The 21,760-nt window shown below is 33.8% G+C and overlaps 1 protein-coding gene across 1 annotated transcript in view; it reads right to left on the bottom strand.

Moving 5' to 3' along the window:
• LOC136028949 (fasciclin-2-like) overlaps positions 1-21,760 on the bottom strand; it is a 45,907-nt gene that overhangs the window by 14,524 nt on the left and 9,623 nt on the right. Inside the window, exons 2-6 of the mRNA XM_065706947.1 lie at positions 15,364-15,587; positions 11,346-11,583; positions 4,449-4,590; positions 2,876-3,007; positions 1,245-1,409 (exon numbers count right to left, since the gene is read on the bottom strand). Coding sequence (XP_065563019.1) covers positions 1,245-1,409; positions 2,876-3,007; positions 4,449-4,590; positions 11,346-11,583; positions 15,364-15,587 — 901 coding nt within the window. The remainder of the gene's footprint in view (positions 1-1,244; positions 1,410-2,875; positions 3,008-4,448; positions 4,591-11,345; positions 11,584-15,363; positions 15,588-21,760) is intronic.

Here is a 21,760-nt window from a genome sequence, read left to right as displayed (position 1 = left end):
ACTTCTAGTTATTAACTTTGGGAAGTTCAATACCCAAATAAACTGATTAAACCTCTTAATCAGAGTGTCCCTAGAGTTCAACAGGAAAAATACCCAAACCATCACTATCAGATATTAAATTTAATTCTTGATTGAAAAAGACCTTTCTTAATATTACAAGTCACCATTGAATTATGAATGCTTTCGAAAAAAAATCTGTTGTAAATACTAGGCTAGGGCAAAACCTTCTGATTGAATAAAATAAAACATTCTACGTGGGTGCCCAAGATCTAGCGACTCCCTTATATTGTCATCGTCACGTATTAAGGTCGTATCTAAAATTTTTACTTTTGAGGTAAATACAATAAACCGTTGGCTAAGCTGTTTTGAATTGGAGGATCAATGGGGCAATTTTTTTTCAATCACAATTTCACAGTCTTAATCTATATTACTCAGCCACTAAGAAGAACTTACTAAGCAGTTTTCGACATTTACTTCAAAGGTGCGAAAATGTCAGATGCACCCTATAGGCGTAACAGTGCGGATTTTTAAGAGGGGTCAGCTGTAAATCCAGCCAAAACCTGACTGCTTTGTCAGAGAAAATTTAGGTCATTCTACAGAACGTAGGGAACTTTTAAATCAGGATTTGCCCTATAACTAAAAATAACATTTGTTGGTCTGAAAAAAGAGGTATGCACCATACTTTACATTTAACCCTAATCACTAACCTGTATACAATACCTTATTTGACAAAAAAAACAACAAATAGTTCAAATAACTGACTGTAACTTAAAATAGGACAATCTTAAGACGTTTAAAACTTGTAAAAAAGCGATTCTCTATATTTACTGTTAGATCTCGAAATAAGTTCAACTCACTTCGAAAAAAAAGGTAAAACCTGGTTGTCTGACGAAGATTGTAACTACAAAATCAGTTACAAAATAATAAAACAAACTAAAATGAAGGAAGTAAAATCTGGCCACTGTCTGTACCTATGACTATATTTAACAAACAAAACCGAGACACACACTTTCTTCTGATATGAACAAAATTGGTAGAGTTAAAGCCAGTTGTTCGGTAAAAACGATTATTGAAAATCAAAATCTTTACAAAAGCAAAACAAAAATTTGCTTTCGAAGAAGTCGCTCTATGGTATCAAAAATAAAGTAAATTAAAACGAAAAATCTTAGGATGCAATATTAGCGAAAATTAGGATGCAATCCAAGCCAAATCGTACTTCTGAGAGTAATCAGAATGGACTATACCTCCGATTGGAGTCGGCAAGATGTCAGGTTTCTCTGGAGCTGCTCTCTTTGGCATCGTACGTTGGGTTTGTGCTCCGTACGTCGATAATCCAACCAGATTTTTTGCCAAGAAGTGGAATACATATGCGGTCTGTGTTTCCAGATTTTCCAGGATGTAAGGAGATTCTAGAAAAAAAAACACTATTAGGATATCGTAATTTTATAAGTACAATCTTAAATAGACACACTGAACCATAGTTTTATAGATACATCAAACTAGAAAACTCTATTTAATAGTCTTTATTCGCTGGGTAGATACACAGGGGGGGGGGGATCTACCTCTTCGTACCATTGTTTTCTGGATTTTCTGCAATGTACCATAGAAGCAACCATTTAACTTGGCCCTTTTATCCTGATTCAGTCCTTCCTATAAAGCAGTCATGATGGTAGTGACTGTTATATTTGGAAAATGCCATCGAATAGTATGTCTATTTTTCAGGTAGCAAATTAATAAATTATGACAATTTTACTAGCAATGATTGAGTGATGTAGGTTCACAGCAGGTCAACTGGTATAATTACTTAGTCGATTAAAAACACGCCATTATATTACAATCCCATGATCATGAAATTTATATAAAGCCTTTTCTGAACTATCAAATGTTTAGGTCACTTGGTATTTTAATTCAAATTTCGATAGGGGCTAATCCTTAAAACAATTTTAAGTAATAACGTTGAGCCTATATAGCCTCATATTGAGGCTGCCTCATATATTACTAAAAATAGCAAGCCTGTTTATTTTCTTTCAAGTGAAGAGAGCCCATTACTAAGTTGAATTTAATTACAATTCATTTTAACAGAATGGCTAAGACCCGATTCTCAAAGGGTTTTTTAAGTTATCAAATATTTTTAAAAGAAAAACTAAAACAATTATTCTGTACTGTTTTCTACAAACTGGGACAAATAACAATTTCAGAATCAGAAGAAAAGATATTTTTTTAACTCAAAAAACTAATTTTCAAGATTGAAAAAGAAAAAAAATTGTGTATACACAAACTAAGCAGAAATGATTCTACTTTCTCTTGGGACTTTTAGGACACTCACTAAAATATTTCCAGGATTTTAGTCTTTTAAGTCAAAAAGCTCGGTAAAAACTTGCAAAATGTATGAGTAATCTAGATTTCAGTGAGCACAAATTGTGAAAATATTATGGTAAGTATGACTTTGAACGTTTTCCCCTGGAGGCTCCAATTATTTACCAACAGCTGTAGATTAAGAGGAATGATAATGAAATACACAGTAAATAAGATAAATAATAAGTAAATGAAAAGCACAAAACTTTTAAGAACACATTTCAATTAATCTGAGATAATTGTCAAGATTAGTCTCATTGTACGGCCTTGATTCTTTGTATATATATATATATATATATATATATATATATATATATATATATATATAATATATATATATATATATATATATATATATATATATATATATATATATATATATATATATATATATATATATATATATATATATACTATTTACTGTGTACTGTTTACAAAAGCTCCATATTCTATGTATTGATTTGATTTTCACTTAAAAAGATTAAACAAGTCATATATTTAAATAAGAACAGATATTTACCGATCAGCCAGTCTTTGGATGGGTTTTCATCGGTCCATTCTTCATTCTGCTTTCTGTACTGGACAGCGTAGGAGATCAGCTTTATCCCACCAGTGTTTTGGGGACCAGAAATCTTGAAAGTTATCGTCGTCGCTAGAAATAGAGGTTCTATCACACTGAGAAAAGAAAAGAAAGTTCAAGTACTTTCAAACACAAAAATACCTTATAATATACCTAATGAAGAGTTGCAGGACGGACGTCATGCTGCAAAACTAGAATTATCTAGTCCGAAAGAGAATGGGTAGCTTACCAGAGTAGAAAATGACACAAATATCGGCAAAAATAAACCCTCAACGTCATCTAGGGTTTGGCGATAACTGAAATTTTTGGAAGCTTTGTAATCGTTTCTCTGTCAGGAACTGAGATAAGACACCTATTACTACCTTTATCTTATTTATTACACGAATTAAATTGTTTAATCCTATTATTACACTAAAAAAAATACCAACAAGCGTAAGATGGGATTTATACTATTTTTTTGGTCGACACCTGCACCAGTTCCTACTCTTATAAGTTACCCATATTCTTTGGGTGGTCCTCTAAATATAATTTTCATGTTCTAAAATTACAACTGTCATCCAAACAAAATTCCCAGTTCAAAAGTAGGAAAAAAACATAATTATCTCATCAAATAAAACCCAATAAATTCATTTTATTTATCAAATTGATCACTTGGCTCAATCAAAGAAAAATTCCTATAGAATAAAAAGACTTTTGAAAAATACATCTTTTGGACATAATTAAAATATTTATAAAATAATTTTTTCAAGCTTTGGCGTAGTTCCCATCCCAGTTCCCACTTCCAAGTTCCCAGTTCCCACTCTTATAAGTTACCCATATTCTTTGAGTAGTCCTCTAAAAAAGGTTTTCATGTTCTAAAATTACTACTGTCATCCAAAGAAAATTCACAGTTCAAACGTAGAACAAAAAGAAGCAATTATCACATCAAATAAAGTCCGATAAAGTCATTTTATTTATCAAAATGATCACTTGGCTCAATTAAAGACAAATTCCTATAGAATAAGAAGACTTGGAAACACATCTTTTGGACATACTTAAAATATTTCAAAAAGAATTTTTGCAAGCTTTGACTTAGTTCCCATTCCATCTTCTGTGTAATATATTTAAGATAGACCATTACAATACAAGCTCATTAATCAGCATTTTGACATGATAAAACAGCAGCCTCACGTAAATAAATCCAACCAAGAATAATGCTTGGACTCATGCCCCCTTTTAAACATATTTTTAAAATGTAAAATGACGATAGATGACATAATACGAAAATGAAATAATAATAATAATAATAAATTACAACCAAAAAATTAGAACCACTTCTTTTTAAATAAAAATAACGAATAAAAAGGAGAAAAACATGATAAACTGCCTGATCAGTAGGACATATTTTGACGTGGAATTCACCCGCAATCCCTAGCAGCAAAACGACAAAAATTATCTTTAAAGAGGGAAAACGCGGAGAGGTTTGAATTTCAAAAGAAACTTTAAGGCATTATGCCTAAGGGGTTGCTCTTACCTGTTACAGTTTCGAAGGTAGCTTGAGTAGGGGGCTGAGGTACATGGGCCTGCTTTAGTGTGATGAAATGTTCAGCATATCCGTGCTTATTCTTAGCCAAACATCGATATTCACCATAGAAACTATCATCCTCAGGAGTGACCTGGAAAACAACAAGTCATGTTACGGCAGAAGGGATGAGGTATCTAGTGCTGATGCGTTTGCTGATGCAAGGGGACGCTTATCTATAAACTACAATGAACCACAAACACAGTTAAGCACAGATCAACCTCTGAGAATAGTCTCACAAAATCCATTCAGTTATTTCAGAAGCGTTTTGATGTCGGAACTAAGGTGTATTCCATATCTACTTAGTTAGCTCTCCCTCTAAGAAAACTTGGGTTCCCTAGGATTATAGCATTCTGATCCCAGGTTAGACCGATAACTCTTCTTAACTACTTGCTTCCTTCACCAATAAACGTTCAGGCTCAAGAGCTTTTTTTTTGTCCGCTTGTATGAAAAATAATCTATAAATAAAGTGTTTACACTATTCTAGATTTCCCTATTATGTATTTTCATTTCCGCATTTTAGCTCAGAGATGCGCATACAATTGCTGTAAATAGAAAAAAAATTTTATAGATTTTTTTTTAATGCATGAAGTGTATCATGCATTTAGAATGACATTTGTCGGTAGCATAGTGTACGATGAAAGCTCAATCCGACGGTTAATTCAGTCCACAAAATGGCTGTTAGGCGTTATTACGTGCATTGCAAGCTTTCACCAAGTCCATTGGAAATCTCACTAATACTAGAAATCCTAGGAATTACCTATCTAAGATTTACCTATCGTCGGAATTTATGGCAAAAATTAAAAAACAAGCAACATCTCCAAACAGAAAATACACAGCTATACTGAAAATAAATAAGTGAAGAAATAAAACAAAAGTGAAGAATCAGATGCAAAGTAGATTGTGCAAGAAATCAAACTTTAAATAAACAAAAATTACTGTAAACAGAAAAAAATCAAACAAAAACTACAATGGATAACGAACCCAACAGAAATTACTCTAATTAGAGTCGAGATATCTCTCCCCCTAAAGACGTGTTTAATGTGAAATAAAAATTAGAAAACTATTTTTAAGAAGACTAAATAAGACTCAGAGAAGACTAAAGACTTTTTAATTTTCCAGAACACTAAAAAGTTAAAAGTTATCAGCATATTTTTTTTTTTTTTTTTTTTTTTTTTACTAAAAGGCTCGTTTTCAAAATGGACTAAAAAATTGTATTTTTTTCTAGAGAACTATAAATATAATTGAAAACGAGATACGGAAAACTAATAGGGTTTACGTAACTTTATTCTAAATCCAAGGCGACAATTTATGTTTAGTATGGTAACTGCTTCACCATTTCATCATAGGCTCTTTTTTTTCTTAAGCCTGGGCACTTCCTATCAAAGGAAATGTCATAGAAATTTCAAAAAGGGCTCATTTGATTGGAAATTAATAGCCAAAAGCGTTGTGAGGGTGAATGTACCCTCCCCCAATCATTTCCCTAACCATATTGAATCAGAATTTTTAGAAAGCCATTTTGTTCAGCGTAGTTGGAAGGTCTGGAAATTATGACTTTGAGGATGACAACCCCCTTACAACCATCAGGGCAAGGGTTGCAAGTTATGCCCTGGGGGCATATAAGGTTCAAAAAGTTGAAAAAGTGAAAAAATGTATTTTTTATTTAAATCATACAATAAATGAGCGAGTCAAACTCAAAACGAGCAAAAATTAACATGAGTAGGGCTGACAGCCCCGGTGCCTTCTCATGACTAGAACACAATTTGCGGTTTACCGAAAACAAAATACATTTAAGATGTTTTCAATTTACTTTTACATGTTTAAAATGTTTTTACTATATATATATATGATGGGCGAAGTCTTCCACCTTGCACTCCAATTACAGCACAAGCAACTTTTTGAGCTTTAATAAATAAAAAATTATTAAAACTTTAAGGAATATATATTAAACTGACAATCCAGTCATTTTTTTAGTAAAGCACAAATTATGTTCTGGTCTTGAAAGGGCATGGGGGTTTTCAGCCCTATTCATATTCATTTTTGCTTGTTTTGAGCAAATCATTGTAATTTCTGTCTGTTTTTAGTTCGATTTGTTGATTGATTGTAATTTGTGCAAGTTTTATGCTTGGAAGACGACTTCCTCGTTCATTTGTCTAGTAAATTCAGAGTGTTTTACGTATTAATTGAATATTAGTTTCATTTTTATTAAGTTTTTTCTATTTACTTTTTGCAGATTAATCATTATAGTGTCTTTTTTTTTTTTTTTTTTTTTACTCTGGTTTAGACATATTTTCGTTCTTTACTTTTGTTTAGAAAACTTTTTTATTTAATATGATAAAAAAAACATTATTTATCAGTAATGCATTATCACAGGGCTGGCATCGCGCATCTTACAATATACACTTTACACAATGCTTTATGGAAGTATTTATTTAAATTTAATTCATTAATTAGCTCGTTGAAAATCATGTCGGAGTCTATGGAAAATAAACCAAACAGTGAAAAATTTTAAGCATGGTAGTAGGAACAATTTCCAGTTAAAAACAAGGACATCCAATCATATTTAGAAGGCAGTGGGATGTTTTTGGGGGATATTGGTATCTTATAAAAGGGTAGTTAAAAAAAATTCCACTAAACTCTCTGAATTTCATATGCACCAATATTAGTGTATCAAACATATTTTGTGTAAAAGTCTCTAGAAAGCTTTTATGTTTCGTTCACGTATTTGATGACTAAGATAATAAATACAGGATAGTAAAATACTTCCAAGTTATTATTTAGCATTCGTGAAATTGTTTTTGCTTAATTGCTCCTTAATTAGATTTGCTTAGGGTAAAAATTCCTTACTTTTAAAGAACAGAGAACTGCTTTGGCGGAAACATCTCAACATTACAAACACGTAGAATTAATTAATTTGGCTGCTGGACAAAACAATCAACTAAGCGCGAGAATTCCTTATTAATACTTTTTTTTACGTTTGTAATAGCGTTTTAGTATTTATGAAATGATTGATGACTGAATACCATACTTTTTAATGCTTTTGCAACAAACATAAAGTCAAGTTCTACATTGATAAGGAAGAATCATGAATTTTATGGCTTAAATTCTAATCTTTTCCAAGCTTTTCAATATAAGCAAAGTAGCCTTGTTTCGGATTTAATATCGAGCATGGTCAATATCCTTATTTTACGCCCTTTGTGAAGACTCCAACACACAATGAATTTAAAAAGTCATAAAAATTGGTGACATAAAATTATTTGTTCTATTTAAAACTTGAAAAGGGAAATATTGACTCCTTACGTTCTGCGGGTTCGGAAACCTTTACATTTCAAGGGTTGGTTAGTAACGTGGAAAAAACGTACTATTTTAAATATTCTTCAGTCAATTACAAGAGCTATTTTAGGGAGGATTTATTGATTTATTGTTTATTGCACGTCAAGACAGTAAAAGCCGGTTTTTTTTTTTATGGTTCAGACACAGCAATTTATTCAATCTTTTTATGTAGTGTCATAAAAAAAAACAGTGGAGCCCCAGATGAAATTTGTGTCTGACTAAAGATGGAACAAAAATGCATATAAACGAATTTGGTATGTTATTTTCCTTTTTTTCTTGTTTTCTGTTTGTTTGTTTTTTATTATTATTTTAAACGCATTCCTTTAAAATGTACCGAATGAATTGGGTAATTATTAATTACTTCGTCAATTCAAACTATTCCTTCAACAAACTGAAGAGTACTTCAAAAACTGAGAACTATCAATGTTCATTTGAAAACTTTTATTAGGGAATTAATTTTCTATTCGTTTGGAAGAAATTAAATGAGAAGAAAAAGTTTTAATAAAAGTGACTCTTTTATGACAGAGGAATGAAATTGAAAGTCCCAAATGTAGTTGCTCTAAAGGGTAGGATAGAAAATCCTATACTCCGTCGAGACTACTCCTAACTCCGTCAAAAAAAGTAGGATATATCTTCCCTGTAATGTTGATTAGTATCGTAACTTTTCTCTTCCAGTTGCTGAAGTTTGATAAATAAAAACTACAACGTTCGAAATTTTTCTTTTAGAAAACATTTTTTTTTTTTTTTTTTTTTTTTTTTTTTTTTTTTTTTTTTTTTTTTTTTTTTAATGATTTTTTTTTTCTTTCAGAAGAAAAATTTGTGAAGTTGCTGATGGTGTCTTAGGGAAGAAAGTTAGGACTGCCGTTAGGAATGATAGTGAAAAAGCTTTATGTTTAATAGAGAGAAGAAGGGGCTAGTACAAGAATTATCTGAATGATAGATCATTTGAAAACAAAAGGAATGGAAAGAAAGTAGAGAAAGCATTAAAATATGAACTAAAGATGTGTGAAGTGGAAGCCACGGATAAAATTGCCCAGGATCTTGAAGATGCAGCTAGACGGCATAATAGTAAAATATTGTAAAGGGAGATGGACGGAACATAAAGTTTGTGATACCGTGGATGTGAAGGAATATGTTTTGCGTAGAAGAATTAGTGACAGTACTAATAGGATTAAAAAGTAATAAGGTTCCACGTGCTGATAGAGTGGTAAATGAGTTTCTTAAATATGATGGCTCTGAGGTTAGAAATAAGTTACTTAAGATTATGAGTTATTTTTGAAAAAAGAGAATTACGTAACGATTTTAGGAATACCTTATTTAAACCACTGTATAAAAAAGATGATGAGAGTTAAGTGTTGTAATTATCGTGGCATTAGCCTGGTATCTGTAGGTAGTTAATTACTTAGTAATATAATACTTTTTAGACTAAGAGATGCTGAAGACAAAGTATTTAGAGAAGAACAGTGCGGTTTTAGAAGAGATAGAGGATTTGTCGACCAAACATTCACTCTGAGGTTAATGATTAAGAAGTGCCTGAGTTGTCAAACACCTTTGGTCCTCAGTTTTATAGATTATGAGCATTCGTTCGATTTTGTTGATAGAAGAGCTTTGGCAAAGGTTTTATCCTTGTTTGGCGAACCGGAAAAATATATTAAAGTGATTAGTGCTACGTACGAGAATAACACTGCTGCGGTTAAGGTAGAGAATGAGGTTAGCGGCGGCTGGTTTTGTATTAAATCAGGAATAAAGCAGGGTTGTGCTCTACCCCCTTTATATTGATCATATTGGTGGAATTTATCTTAAGGAGCACATGAAAGGCAATGAAAGACCTCGGAACCAAATGGAGAGGAAAAACTTCTGTACACAGATTATGCTGATGATTTAAGCATCCTAGATGAAAGTGTAAGCAAAATGAATGAACTTTCATGGGTTTTGAGAGTTCAGGGTGTTTGAATACGATTAAAATTCATTTCAAGAAGACTAAGTAACTAAGCCTAAGAATAAGTAAAGATGAAAAGGTGATGTTGGATACCGAAAAATTGATCAGGCATGCTTCACTTACCCTAGTAGTATTATTAGTAAAGACGATGGTAGAAGTGAAGATGTTAAAAGTAGAATAGCCAAAGGCTCAGGGTGTATTCCACAGTTAAAAAAAAGCTTGGAAGAATAGGAAGATAATTCTGTAAACCAAAATTAGAATATTAGAAGCTACAGTGATGACAGTGGTCAAATATGGCTATCAAGCATGGGCGCTCCGAAATGCGGATGAAGATTTGCTAGATGTTTTCCAGAGAAATTCCCTAAGGATTGTTCTAGGTGCCCGGCTGAGTTGTTGGTAGTAGTAGCAGTAGCTTCTGTTCGTTGTAAGTTCGACTTCTTATTTCTTCTGTCTTGACACGGGCAGTGAAAGGGAAATATGTTTTCCCTTCTCTGTCCTTATTATGTGGTTGTCAAGTCAGGCAGTAATTTTGTTATTTTTTCCCTGTTTTTGCTCGTTTAATATTTTAATTTAATTCTTTACAAAAAAAACCCAAAAAAACACTGTTTTTCAATTCAGAGAAATAACATAAATAAATCATTGTAGTGATCGATAGCGACAAGCTGTTCATTTAATCAGTTAATAAAAATAAATAAGTAAGAAAAAGGATACCAAAAGTGACTTGCTCCATTTTTGTAATACATTCTTTCCGGGATTGTTTTAGTCAGTTAGAGTTATAAAGGCTTACTCACTACGGTCTTTAGTCGTAGTATATGGGATGACTTATAAAAGGAAAAACCAGAGAGAAAAAGAAGCCAAAACAATGCATTTCTGGTAAAGGAATGCTAAAGGAACCTAAATAAAGACCAAAGCCAGACTACCTTTCCATCATAAATACAAAGAACAGGTTGAAATAGCAGAGAATTTTTTCTTACGGCATTGCAATCTTTACCCTAAATGAATATTTCGACTCTATATCGAAGGGCCGTCCTCAGCAAAACAAATTAAAATACAAAAAAAAACTCACTTTAATATACAACTATTAAAGCTAAAAACTTCTTAAAACCGTCTTAGCATCCTTAATTTGTGGAAGTTCAACTAGGAATTCTCAAAGGAAGTTAACATTCCTGGCTGAACTTCCCTGAAATAAGGGTGCCAACACAGTTTTAAAAAGTTTTTGCCTTAAATGGACGGATTTAAATGAGAACTTCTTTTATATTTCAATTTGTTTTGCTGAGGACGGCCCTTCGATTTAGTATAGAAATATTTATTTAGGGATAAAGTTGCACTACCTTAAAAAAATTTCATGTTATTTCTACTTGTTGTTTGTATCTATTGCAAGGGGACTTAGGATTTTGTGTTTGAGAGGAGACAAACTTTTTTTTGTCCTCACGAAGCAGTGAACGCTAAGCATTTTTCCTCTTGTATCCATGTGTCCTGACATGCTGTTTGGCTAGTGTAAAAATAAACGAGTACTGTAAATTCTAGAGTGAAATTTTAAAGAAGCAAATATTAAGAAATAATATATTAAGAAATACCAAAAGCGTGCTTTCTCCATCTTGGTTATATATTTTGTATCGGGGGTCGTTTTCGTCAATGAGAGCATTGTAACGGCTGTTCCACCAGTTAATTGTAGCATTTGGAATACTCGATGCTCTGCACGTCAAGTTCACAGGTCGCTGTGACCAAGTCCACATTTCCTTCTTAGTAGTGTTGGTAATAACTCGTAGTCTCCTCACCGCTTCGATAGTTCCACCGTCACTTGATGCTCGACATCTAGGATTAAAAAAAATGGGCGAGTTTTACCTCATTGCTACAGCTATCGGTATGATTAGGAACAAATAAAGAAAAACAAACTTATAATACAAAAAGAAAAAATAAGTAAACAGAAAAATAAAAACAAGTAACGAGGTGCAATTGGCAATCATTTCAAATAAGTACACGAGCTGTTTTTATTCCGTCTCGGGGACTAAGCTATGGAGAATATTTATGGGCCAAGAGCAGAACCATGTATGATAAACTCCCTACTGCTCAAGTTGATAATTCATTGACGCATCAAAGAACCGTTTTTTTGGTTAGTTTCCTTCAGCTTAGCGTGAGACAAGACAAAGAGAAGTGACAGAATAGATGGAAAATATATAATTTGGGCATTATAGTTGCACATAAAGGGGGGTGGGAATGATAAAATATTTAGACAGTATGAAGTTAGAAAACAATTCTCACTGCATATATGCGGAATAATTGCACCTAACAAATTAGCCATGCATACCCACTATGCTGAACCACCCCCACTCCTAATGTGCAAATATATAGCCCGAAGTGGTTTCTAAAGCATTATATTTGTATCTTCATTTTGTATGTTTCATTAGGATTGAACGTCAGAGAAACATATTAGAAGAATATTAAGTAGAAAGTAGGCTATATCAGTAAGTACCCAACGATCTTTCCCAAGAGTGCAAATGGGGGGAGGGGGGTAAAAAGGATTGTTTTTGTTGCTAACTTTACATGTAGGGTATCAAATGAAAGGTATTTTTATATTTAGAGGTGATATTTTTTAGTCACGAAAGATTAGGAACTTGGAGGAGGGGTCAATATTTATAGGCGAGGTAAAACCAATCAAGATTGAAAATTGAGAATAAAACTAATGAAACGTTTCGTTTAAACCTAAAAATATGTAAGTTTTTAAATGATAGATTTAGAGTAAAAATAACCCCTAGATGGGTGAGAGGTCTATTTCCCTCTAAAGAGAGAAAAATTCCAAGACCCATAGCTTATATTACAGCAACTAAGAATAATATTTCAAAAACTATAAAAGTAAATAAGAAAAGATATGAAGGGCTTTTAACCATTCGTAATTAGATTATTGATAACAATTTCGGTCTGAAATTTTTGAGTTCTAATAAGTGCAGCATATACATAACGCACCATCTTAGGTGTTTGAATAATAAAATAGGGTATTCTAAGGATTTGCTGAATGTTATCGTATTTCCCATCATTTGTAGTTATAAAGGCTCTTAAGGATTTCTGCTCCTAACCCTGTTTTGTGGCGGAAGTTTAGTGTTTTCAGTTAAGTCCCAGTTTCAGAACTGTACAAACGTAGAAAAATATCAAGAGCCAGTTCATTCGAAACAGTTTTACAAACATATGTTGCTGTGAAGCAGTAATTTTTGTTCGTTTCAGTTCCAGCTTCAATCTTCATTTTCATCAGGAAAAACATTTTTTTAATTAATGAATTATAATAATAGTGCGCTGGCAATGCTAGAAAAAAAATACATTCATGTACATTGATGACAGAAAGGTGTAAAACTAAATATCAATTGATACTGGCTCATATACTGGAGCGTTTAATTTTCGACTTGGAAGTCTAGGGTTCAAGCTAGACAGCATTGAATATTTGTTTTGAATTCATTTTTTAGGTGATTTTATTTTTATTTTTTGAATTTTTTTTTTTTGAAAGCTGCATTTGCTCGTATTAATAATAATAATAATAATAATAATAATAATAATAATAATAATAATAATAATAATAATAATAATAATAATAATAATAATAATAATAATAATAATAATAATAATAATAATAATAATAATAATAATAATAATAATAATAATAATAATAATAATAATAATAATAATAATAATAATAATAATAATAATAATAATAATAATAATAATAATAATAATAATAATAATAATAATAATAGTTATAATAATAATAAAAAAGGAAACGATAGTAAACTATGTTATATGCGTAGATGTATAAAGGATTCGATTAACTAGGAGAGGAATCCGTTTTGGATGGAGGATCAAATGAGGATAATATTTCCAAATTATAATTTAGATAAACCTACAGTATGAGTGTGTTTGTGGGGGGATCAAAATAATTTTCTCTGATCCTCAAAAAAAATACATTACAGCTTTTTTAATACAAGTTATCCGATAAGCAGGGCTGCCATTATACTCTGCTATATCCAAATAGTATAGCCTATCAACCGACAGGCATAAAACAAAAAGAAAAATATATTCTTTTTTTTGTGAATTCTATTCAGGGGAATAGAATTCTATTCAGGCAAAACTCTATCCAGGGGAGGGTATTACCGGGTTTACCTCCCACCCCACCTCCACCCCTTATAAATTTTGTCCCGAGTCTTAAAAACGTAATAAGATGCATATAAACAAATTTGTATACATTTTGTTGAAATTTGGTTCGTCAGGTTGACTGCAGGAGCTCAAAAGACGTTATGTTAAGCACCATAAATTTTACAGAAGAAATTTGAAAAAATGTTTCAAGTTTCTAGGCTCCTAACAACGATAATAAATTATCCAAGAGTGTTGTCCCGGTATGGTAAAAATAATTTTGAAAACAAAATATAAATTTTTCAAACATTTCTGAATGGAAAAAAGAATATATAACACATCTTCGTAGAAATTAAAACTTTTGAATTACTTGAAAACCAAAAAAGGAAGACGAAATCTGGAATAACAGGATTAGACCAATATAGAAAAAAAGTTATATTCAAACTTATCCCAGTCCGTCTATGATAAAAATTATTTTCTTCCTTTCTTCCTTTCGAACAAAATATTATCTCTAAAATGCATCAACAAATCCAAGGAGCTTTTTTCGAAGAAATTCCTTAATACAAATGTGAAAAGGCAACTAGTTGAAATCATTCCTCTTTAAAATTCAGATTCCAGAAAGAGTTGAAGATAAATTCTTCATCAATCACTTTAACAATCATTATTCAACAGTCTGATTTACAATTTTGTGACAGCAGTAAAATACTCATCTAATCTTTTACGAGAGTGACATTACGATGTATAGAGGTAATAAACAACCTTTCAAAGTTATTTGAGCATATTGCTTTAAAATATATTATACCGCTTGCACATAACGACACTAAAGTCTAACGTTTATGCAAATCGTTTATGCAAGTTTTATTTCATTATACTTTTTATTTAATTAAAATTAAGATCCTATCAAGATATATCTTTATTTTATAACAGCATAAAATATATTTATATCTTTATAACAGCACAATGCATTGCCAGGGAGAACAACTGCATTTATTACTTTTTACTAAGTTACGGTATAATATCAATTAAATTATCGTTATAAATTAAACTTAACACGTCAAAAATCGAACGACATTCAACAGAATTTTCAAGTGTTCAGAGTTGTCAAGCTGCATGTATTGCACCAGGGTCGCATAAAGCACAGTGAGGGTGGGGAGAAATTATACCCCAAAAGCTTGAATGAATAACCCGTAATTTTTTTTCATAATTCTAAACAAGTGGCTGTTTTTAAGTCAAGCCCCCCCCCCGCACCATTTATAAAAATTACTTTTTTGTGTTTACATTGGGCTGAAGATAAAAGAACTTCTTTTGCCAGAAGGAAGCAATAGGCATATTCGTGTTCATCCAAAAAAAACGTTTATACGATCAAGTTTTCGTAGCAGGCAAAATCACATCAGCTTATAAATGCATAGAAAAATGCTAAAAAAAAACAAAAAAAAACAATCAAATTGAAAAAAAACTAGGTCAATAATAAAAGCTTACTTGTATTCACCAGCATTTTCTATCTTTACTTTTTCAATATTAAGAATGCCAGGGTTAGGGGTGATATCTAATCCATGTTGGCCAGTTATATTGTTACCCTTTGCGTCAGTGAACTCATAGATTGGGTTTGGTTCGCCCTCTGCTTCGCAATCCAGTCGTGCTGACATACCTTCAATTGAATCAATATCTTCAATGTCCTTCTTGAATTTAGGCGGGACGATAATCTGAAAGGAGACCCTAGTTTTAAAAGCCCTTTTCTCATTAAACAAAAAGTTATCAGTTAGTAACACAACAATTTATCAAGACACGATACATATGCGGTTTAAGGGGGAACGGAGGCGGCAGTTGCCCCACGCGCAGAAATTTTAGAGGCGCAAAATCTCAAATAAGTAGTCTAAAGGTTACAATTCTTTTGTAATTTTATTTTGATTAAAACAAAGTGGAAGGCGCAGCTAATAAATGAAAATAATTAGGATATTATTCATTAATCGTCAAATGAAAAAAAATCAAATAATAATAATTAATATAACATAATTAAAAGTTAATGAAAATAACTAAATAATTTAAGTAATATATTTAAAACAATTCAAAATGAATGATTAATTAAATAGTAATTTGGAAATAATTTTATAAATAAATAAAAATTTCGGTAAATATTGGCATGAAAATTTTATGGGAGATGGGGGGGGGGTCGGTGTTAATCAAGGCTTTTACTTCGGGCATAGAAGAGGCCAGAATCACCCCTGGTCCAAGGCCTACTTAAAAAGGGTCTTTAAATTCAAAAATTTGGTTGAACTAACCATCTCTCTTTTTCTATGACCACTGGTTCGACACGAAAATTTCTGAAAATAGAAGACCCCTAAAACATTTTTTTCTAAATAGCGAGTTCCTGTTATTATGCAAAGCTATTATGCGCATACTGCTACTAATGCTGCCAAAAATTTTTGGCTGCGCAAACTAAGGTCATTAAAATAAAGCTCTTAAGGAATATTTAGGTGGATATTGAAATAAATATAAAAAAAATTATGAGCGTGTGGACTTACAAAAAAGTTGACAAAGCAATATCTTGTGATATTATAGAAGCAACTGATATTATTAAGTTAGACATTCGAAGGTAAATTGTGGGGAATATTTTATTTAAGTTATAAATCCCTAATTTTTCCTAATTATTCCTCTCCCTTCAGCCCCTCAGATGGTCGAATCCGGGAAAACGACTATCTAGTCAATTTGTGCAGCTCCCTGACAAGCCTACCAATTTTCATCGTCCTAGCACGTCCAGAAGCACTAAACTCGCCAAATCACTGAACCTCTCCCCCCAACTCCCCCAAAGAGAGCGAATCCAGTACGGTTACGTCAATCACGTATAAAGGACATTTGCTTATTCTATCCACCAAGCTTCATCCGATTCCTCCGCTCCAAGTTTTTTCCAAGATTTCCCCCTCCAACTCCCCCCAATGTCAAAAGATCTAGTCAAGATTTGAAGTAAGAGCTCTGCGACATGAATTCCTTCTAAAAATCAAATTTCATTAAGATCCGATCACCTATTCGTAAGATAAAAAGGCCCCAAATTTCATGTTTTCCTAGAATTCCGGTTTCCCCCTCCGACTCCCCCCCCAATGTCACAGGATCTGGTCGGAATTTAAAATTAGAGCTTTAAAGCACAAGATCCTTCTAAATATCAAATTTCATTAAGATCTGGTCACCCTTTCTTAAGTTACAAATACCTCAATTTTCAAAATTACCCCCCCCTCCCAACTCCACCAAAGAGAGCAGATCCGGTCTGGTTATGTCAGTCAGTATCTTAGACAGGTTTTTATTCTTCCCATCCAGTTTCATACTGATCTCTCCGCTTTAAGTATTTTCTAAGATTTCTGACCCCCCCCCCTAACTGCTCCCCCCCCCCAATGACGCTGGATCTGGTTGAGATTCAAAATAAGAGATCTGAATTACGAGGTCCTTCTAAATATGAAGTTTCATGACGATCTGAACACTCCTTCGTAAGTTAAAAATACGTCATTTTTTTCTAATTTTTCAGACTTAACCTTCCCCCTTCCCAATAGAGCGGATCCGTTCCAATTATGTCAATCACGTATCTAAGACTTCTGCTTATTTCCCCACCAAGTTTCATCCCGATTCCTCCACTCTAAGCGTTTTCCATGATTTAAGGTTTCCCCCCCCCCACCAAATTCCCCCAATGTCACCAGATCTGGTCGGTATTTAAAATATGAGCTTTGAGACACGATATCCTTCAAAATATCACATTTCATTGCGATCCGATCACCCGTTCGTTAGTTAAAAATACCTCATTTTTTTTTTTTTTTTCAAAATTGCCCCCCCCCCTAACCACCCCGAAGAGAGCGGATCCGTTCCGGTTTTTCAATCATGCATCAAGGGCTTGTGCTTATTTTTCCCACCAAGTTTCATCCCGATCCCTCCACTCTAAGTGTTTGCAAGATATAAGGTTCCCCCTCCCAACTACCCCCCCCCCCCAATGTCACCAGATCCGGTTGGGATTTAAAATAAGAGGTATGAGACACGATATCCTTCTAAATATCAAATTTCATTGAGATCCGATCACCCGTTTTTAAGTTAAAAATACCTCATTTTTTCTAATTTTTCAAAAATAAATAACAATTTTTTTCAGAAATAAATAACAGCTCTGAGACACAATATCCTTACAAACTTCAAATTTCATTAAGATCTGATCATCCGTTCGTAAGTTAAAAATACTTCAATTTTTTCCGAATTAGCGCCCCCCACTCCCCCCTCCAGATGGTCAAATCGGAAAAAGGACTATTTCTAATTTAATTTGGTCTAGTCCCTGATACGCCCGCCAAATTTCATCGTCCTAGCTTACCTAGAATTGCCTAAAGTAACAAAACCGGGACCGACAGACAGACTGACAGACCGACAGAATTTGCGTATGCTATATGTCACTTGGTTAATACCAAGTGCCATAAAAACCTTGTATACCCTTGGGGCATTACTAACAATCCTTACCCTCAGATTTTGGGGAATTTCGTCAACCCCTAATATCATATTATATGATCTTCGGACTATTTTTGAATAAATTACTATCTCAAAATTTGTATCGCTTGCATTTGTGGAAAATTCGACGTAGGGGGACCACCCCCGATCACTTTGACTCATAAAAAGGACACTAGAACATCTGATTACCAATCAAACAAGCCCCCTCCAGAGTTTATACGACCATGATTTTCACATAAACCTTATAAGCCCTCGGGGCATAACCTTCAACCCTCGTGCTGAGGTTATATGGAGGAGGGTTGTCATCCTAAAAGACATAATTTCCAGACTTTTCAACTACGCTGAACCAAACGCTTATATCATGGGAATTGATGGGTGTTGGGGAGCTTGTAACCCTATATTCACTTTGACTATTAAAAGGGAATAGCCCTTTCAATTTCCATTCGAACGAAACATTTTTGAAGTCTCTGCGACAAGAAATGGCCGGCTCAAAACTTCTATCAGGTTTATTTCAGGAAAGTACGAGGAGTGGGAGGGGTATCAACACTCCGATCACTCTGAATCTTAAGAAGGAAACCGGAAGATTGAGCCCCCTCCAAAGTTTATACGATCACCCTTTCTATATAAGCCTTATGTTCACCCAGGGCATAACTTACAACCCTTACCCTGAGGGTTGTGGGGAATAGTTTCTAGGGTTAGCCAAAAGCGAACATTTAGGAAAGCTAATTACCTTTTGGAGCGTTTTTGGACCCTGGGATGAGTATTTGAGAGAAACTATTCATAAGCTCTCTGAACATTAAACTCTCTGAACATTTGTTCAGAGAAACTCTCTGAACGAAGAATCTTGGTTCCTCAAGGCAGTAAATTGCTTATTATGATGATATTTTTTAGACTAGAGTAGCCAAGGTCCAGGGTATTTTCATCGCAGTTGTAAAAACTTTAGAAGGATAGGAAGATAAACCTGTGACTCAAGATTAGAATACTGGAAGCTACAGTAATGACACCAGTTAGGCATACAATCTTAAAGTGTAAGAAACATGCTTAAATATTACTCGAAATAAAGATCAAAATGAGAAATAATATGAACTCTGGAAATACGGTAATTTCGTTCTTTACAACAGTGAATTTCAAGCTATGATACAAATTATAAAGCTAGTCTATAATCGATGATCTAAAGTTAGCTATATATATATATATATTTAAAATATTTTCTGCCGCAAAAATTCAGATTCCAAGAGTCAATTGATTTCGGTAAACAATTACACCTACACAAGAAATCTAACGTATTTTTCTATCGGTCAGGGGGACAACTACTCCCTCTAAACCCCAGTTTGCCCCCCTGACCTCTGATTACCCCTCCAGCTAAATAACATTTTCTTCCAAAGATGCTGTCAAAACTTCATAATGAAGCATATAAACAGTTCAGTTTTCCGATAAACGGATCTTTGTCGAATTTCATGTAACGAATAATAATTTTCTGGCTTGGCAACTTATTTTTAAGATTGTCCGTTGAGCAAATTGTGTTGTCAACAGAAGCATTTATTGATTTTTTTTAATACGCAGTTGGACCAAGTGCAAATTATACATGCCAAGATTTTAACTGATCAGCTGTATTCTATTGTAGGGGAATTTTGTTAAAGGCGTTAATTGCATGTTAGAGTATGTTGCTTCGTGTTTTTACAGCATGCGCGTATCCTGGATTATTTTTGGGGGTTCGTATTTTTTGGAGTGGGTTCACAAAACGTTTACTCAATAGTTGAAAGAGGTTATCGGGCAACCGACAACCTCGACCAGAGGTTATCGGGGGGGGGGAGTAGGGGCCGGTTAATTCGGAAAAAATAGAAAAAATGAAGTATTTTTAACTTATGAGCGGGTGATTGGATCTTAATGAAATTTGATGTTTGGAATGATATTGTGTCTCAGAGCTCTTATTTTAAATCCCGACTGGGTCTGATGACATTGGGGGGAGTTGGAGGGGGGAACCTAAAATCTTGGAAAACACTTAATGTAGAGGGATCGGGATGAAACTTGATGGGAAAAATAAGCGCAAGTCCCAGATACATGATTGACATAATCGGAACTTATTTGTTCTCTTTGGGGTAGTTGGGGGGGGGGGGGAGTAAGTCTTAAAAATTAGAAAAAATGAGGTATTTTCAACTTACGAACGGGTGATCGGATCTCAATGAAATTTGATGTTTAGAAGGATATCGTGTCTTAGAGCTCTTATTTTAAAATCCGACCAGATCTGGTGATGGGGGCGGGGAGTTGGGAGGGGGAACCTAAAACTTGGAAAACACTTAGAGTGGAGGGATCGGGATGAAACATGGTGGGAAAAAATAAACACAAGTCCTAGATAGATGATTGACATAAACGGAACGGATCCGCTCTCTTTTGGGTAGTTGGGGGGGGGGGGTTAATTCTGAAAAATTAGAAAAAATGAGGTATTTTTAAATTACGAACGGGTGATTGGATCTCCATGAAATTTGATTTTTAGAAGGATATCGTGGCTCAAAGCTCTTATTTTAAATCCTGACCGGATCTGGTGACATTGGGGGAAGTTTGGGGTGGGGAGACCTAAAATGATGGGAAACGCTTAGATTGGAAGAATTGGGATGAAACTTGGTTGGAAAAATAAGCAAAAGTCTTGCATACGTAATTTACATAATTGGAACGGATCTGCTCCAATTGCGGGGGGGGGGGTGGTAATTCTGAAAAATAAGAAAAATAACGTATTTTTAACTTACGAAGGAGTGATCGGATCTTCACGAAACTTCATATCTAGAAGGACCTCGTAACTCTGATATCTTATTTTAAATCTCAACCGGATCAAACGTAATTGGGGGGGGCAGTTGGTGGGACCGGAAATCTTAGAAAATACTTAAAGCGGTGAGATCAGGATGAAACTGGATGGGAAGAATAGAAACCTGTCTAAGATACGTGACTGACATAACTGGACCGGATCTGCTCTCTTTGGTGGAATTGGGAGGGGGGGAGGTAATTTTGAAAATTGAGGTATTGTAACTTACGAAAGGGTGACCAGATCTTCATGAAAATTTGATATTTAGAAGGATCTTGTGCTATAAAGTTTAACTTTAGGTTCTGACCTTCTCACAAGTGCCAAATGAGCTCTTGGCTCTTCCGACCTCGTACCATATGAGCTCTCGGCTCTTCCGACCTCGTCCAAATGAGCTCTTGGCTCTTGGCTCTTCCGACATCGTACCATATGAGCTCTCGGCTCTTCCGACCTCGTCACAAGTGCCATATGAGCTCTTAGCTCTTGTTTTTTTAGTGTATCATACGAGTATAGAAATACCAGACCCCTTCAGAGCGTGTATCTGTCCCCAATTGAGCATGTACCTGCACCACTTATCATTCTTTCTTTTTAGCAGTGAAGTTTTGCCAGGGAGTT

The sequence above is a fragment of the Artemia franciscana genome, chromosome 7 (assembly GCF_032884065.1).
Source record: "Artemia franciscana chromosome 7, ASM3288406v1, whole genome shotgun sequence".
Classification (NCBI taxonomy): Eukaryota; Metazoa; Arthropoda; class Branchiopoda; order Anostraca; family Artemiidae; genus Artemia; species Artemia franciscana.
Note: the sequence above shows the minus strand (reverse complement) of the source record. Positions and strands in the feature narration are given on the sequence as shown.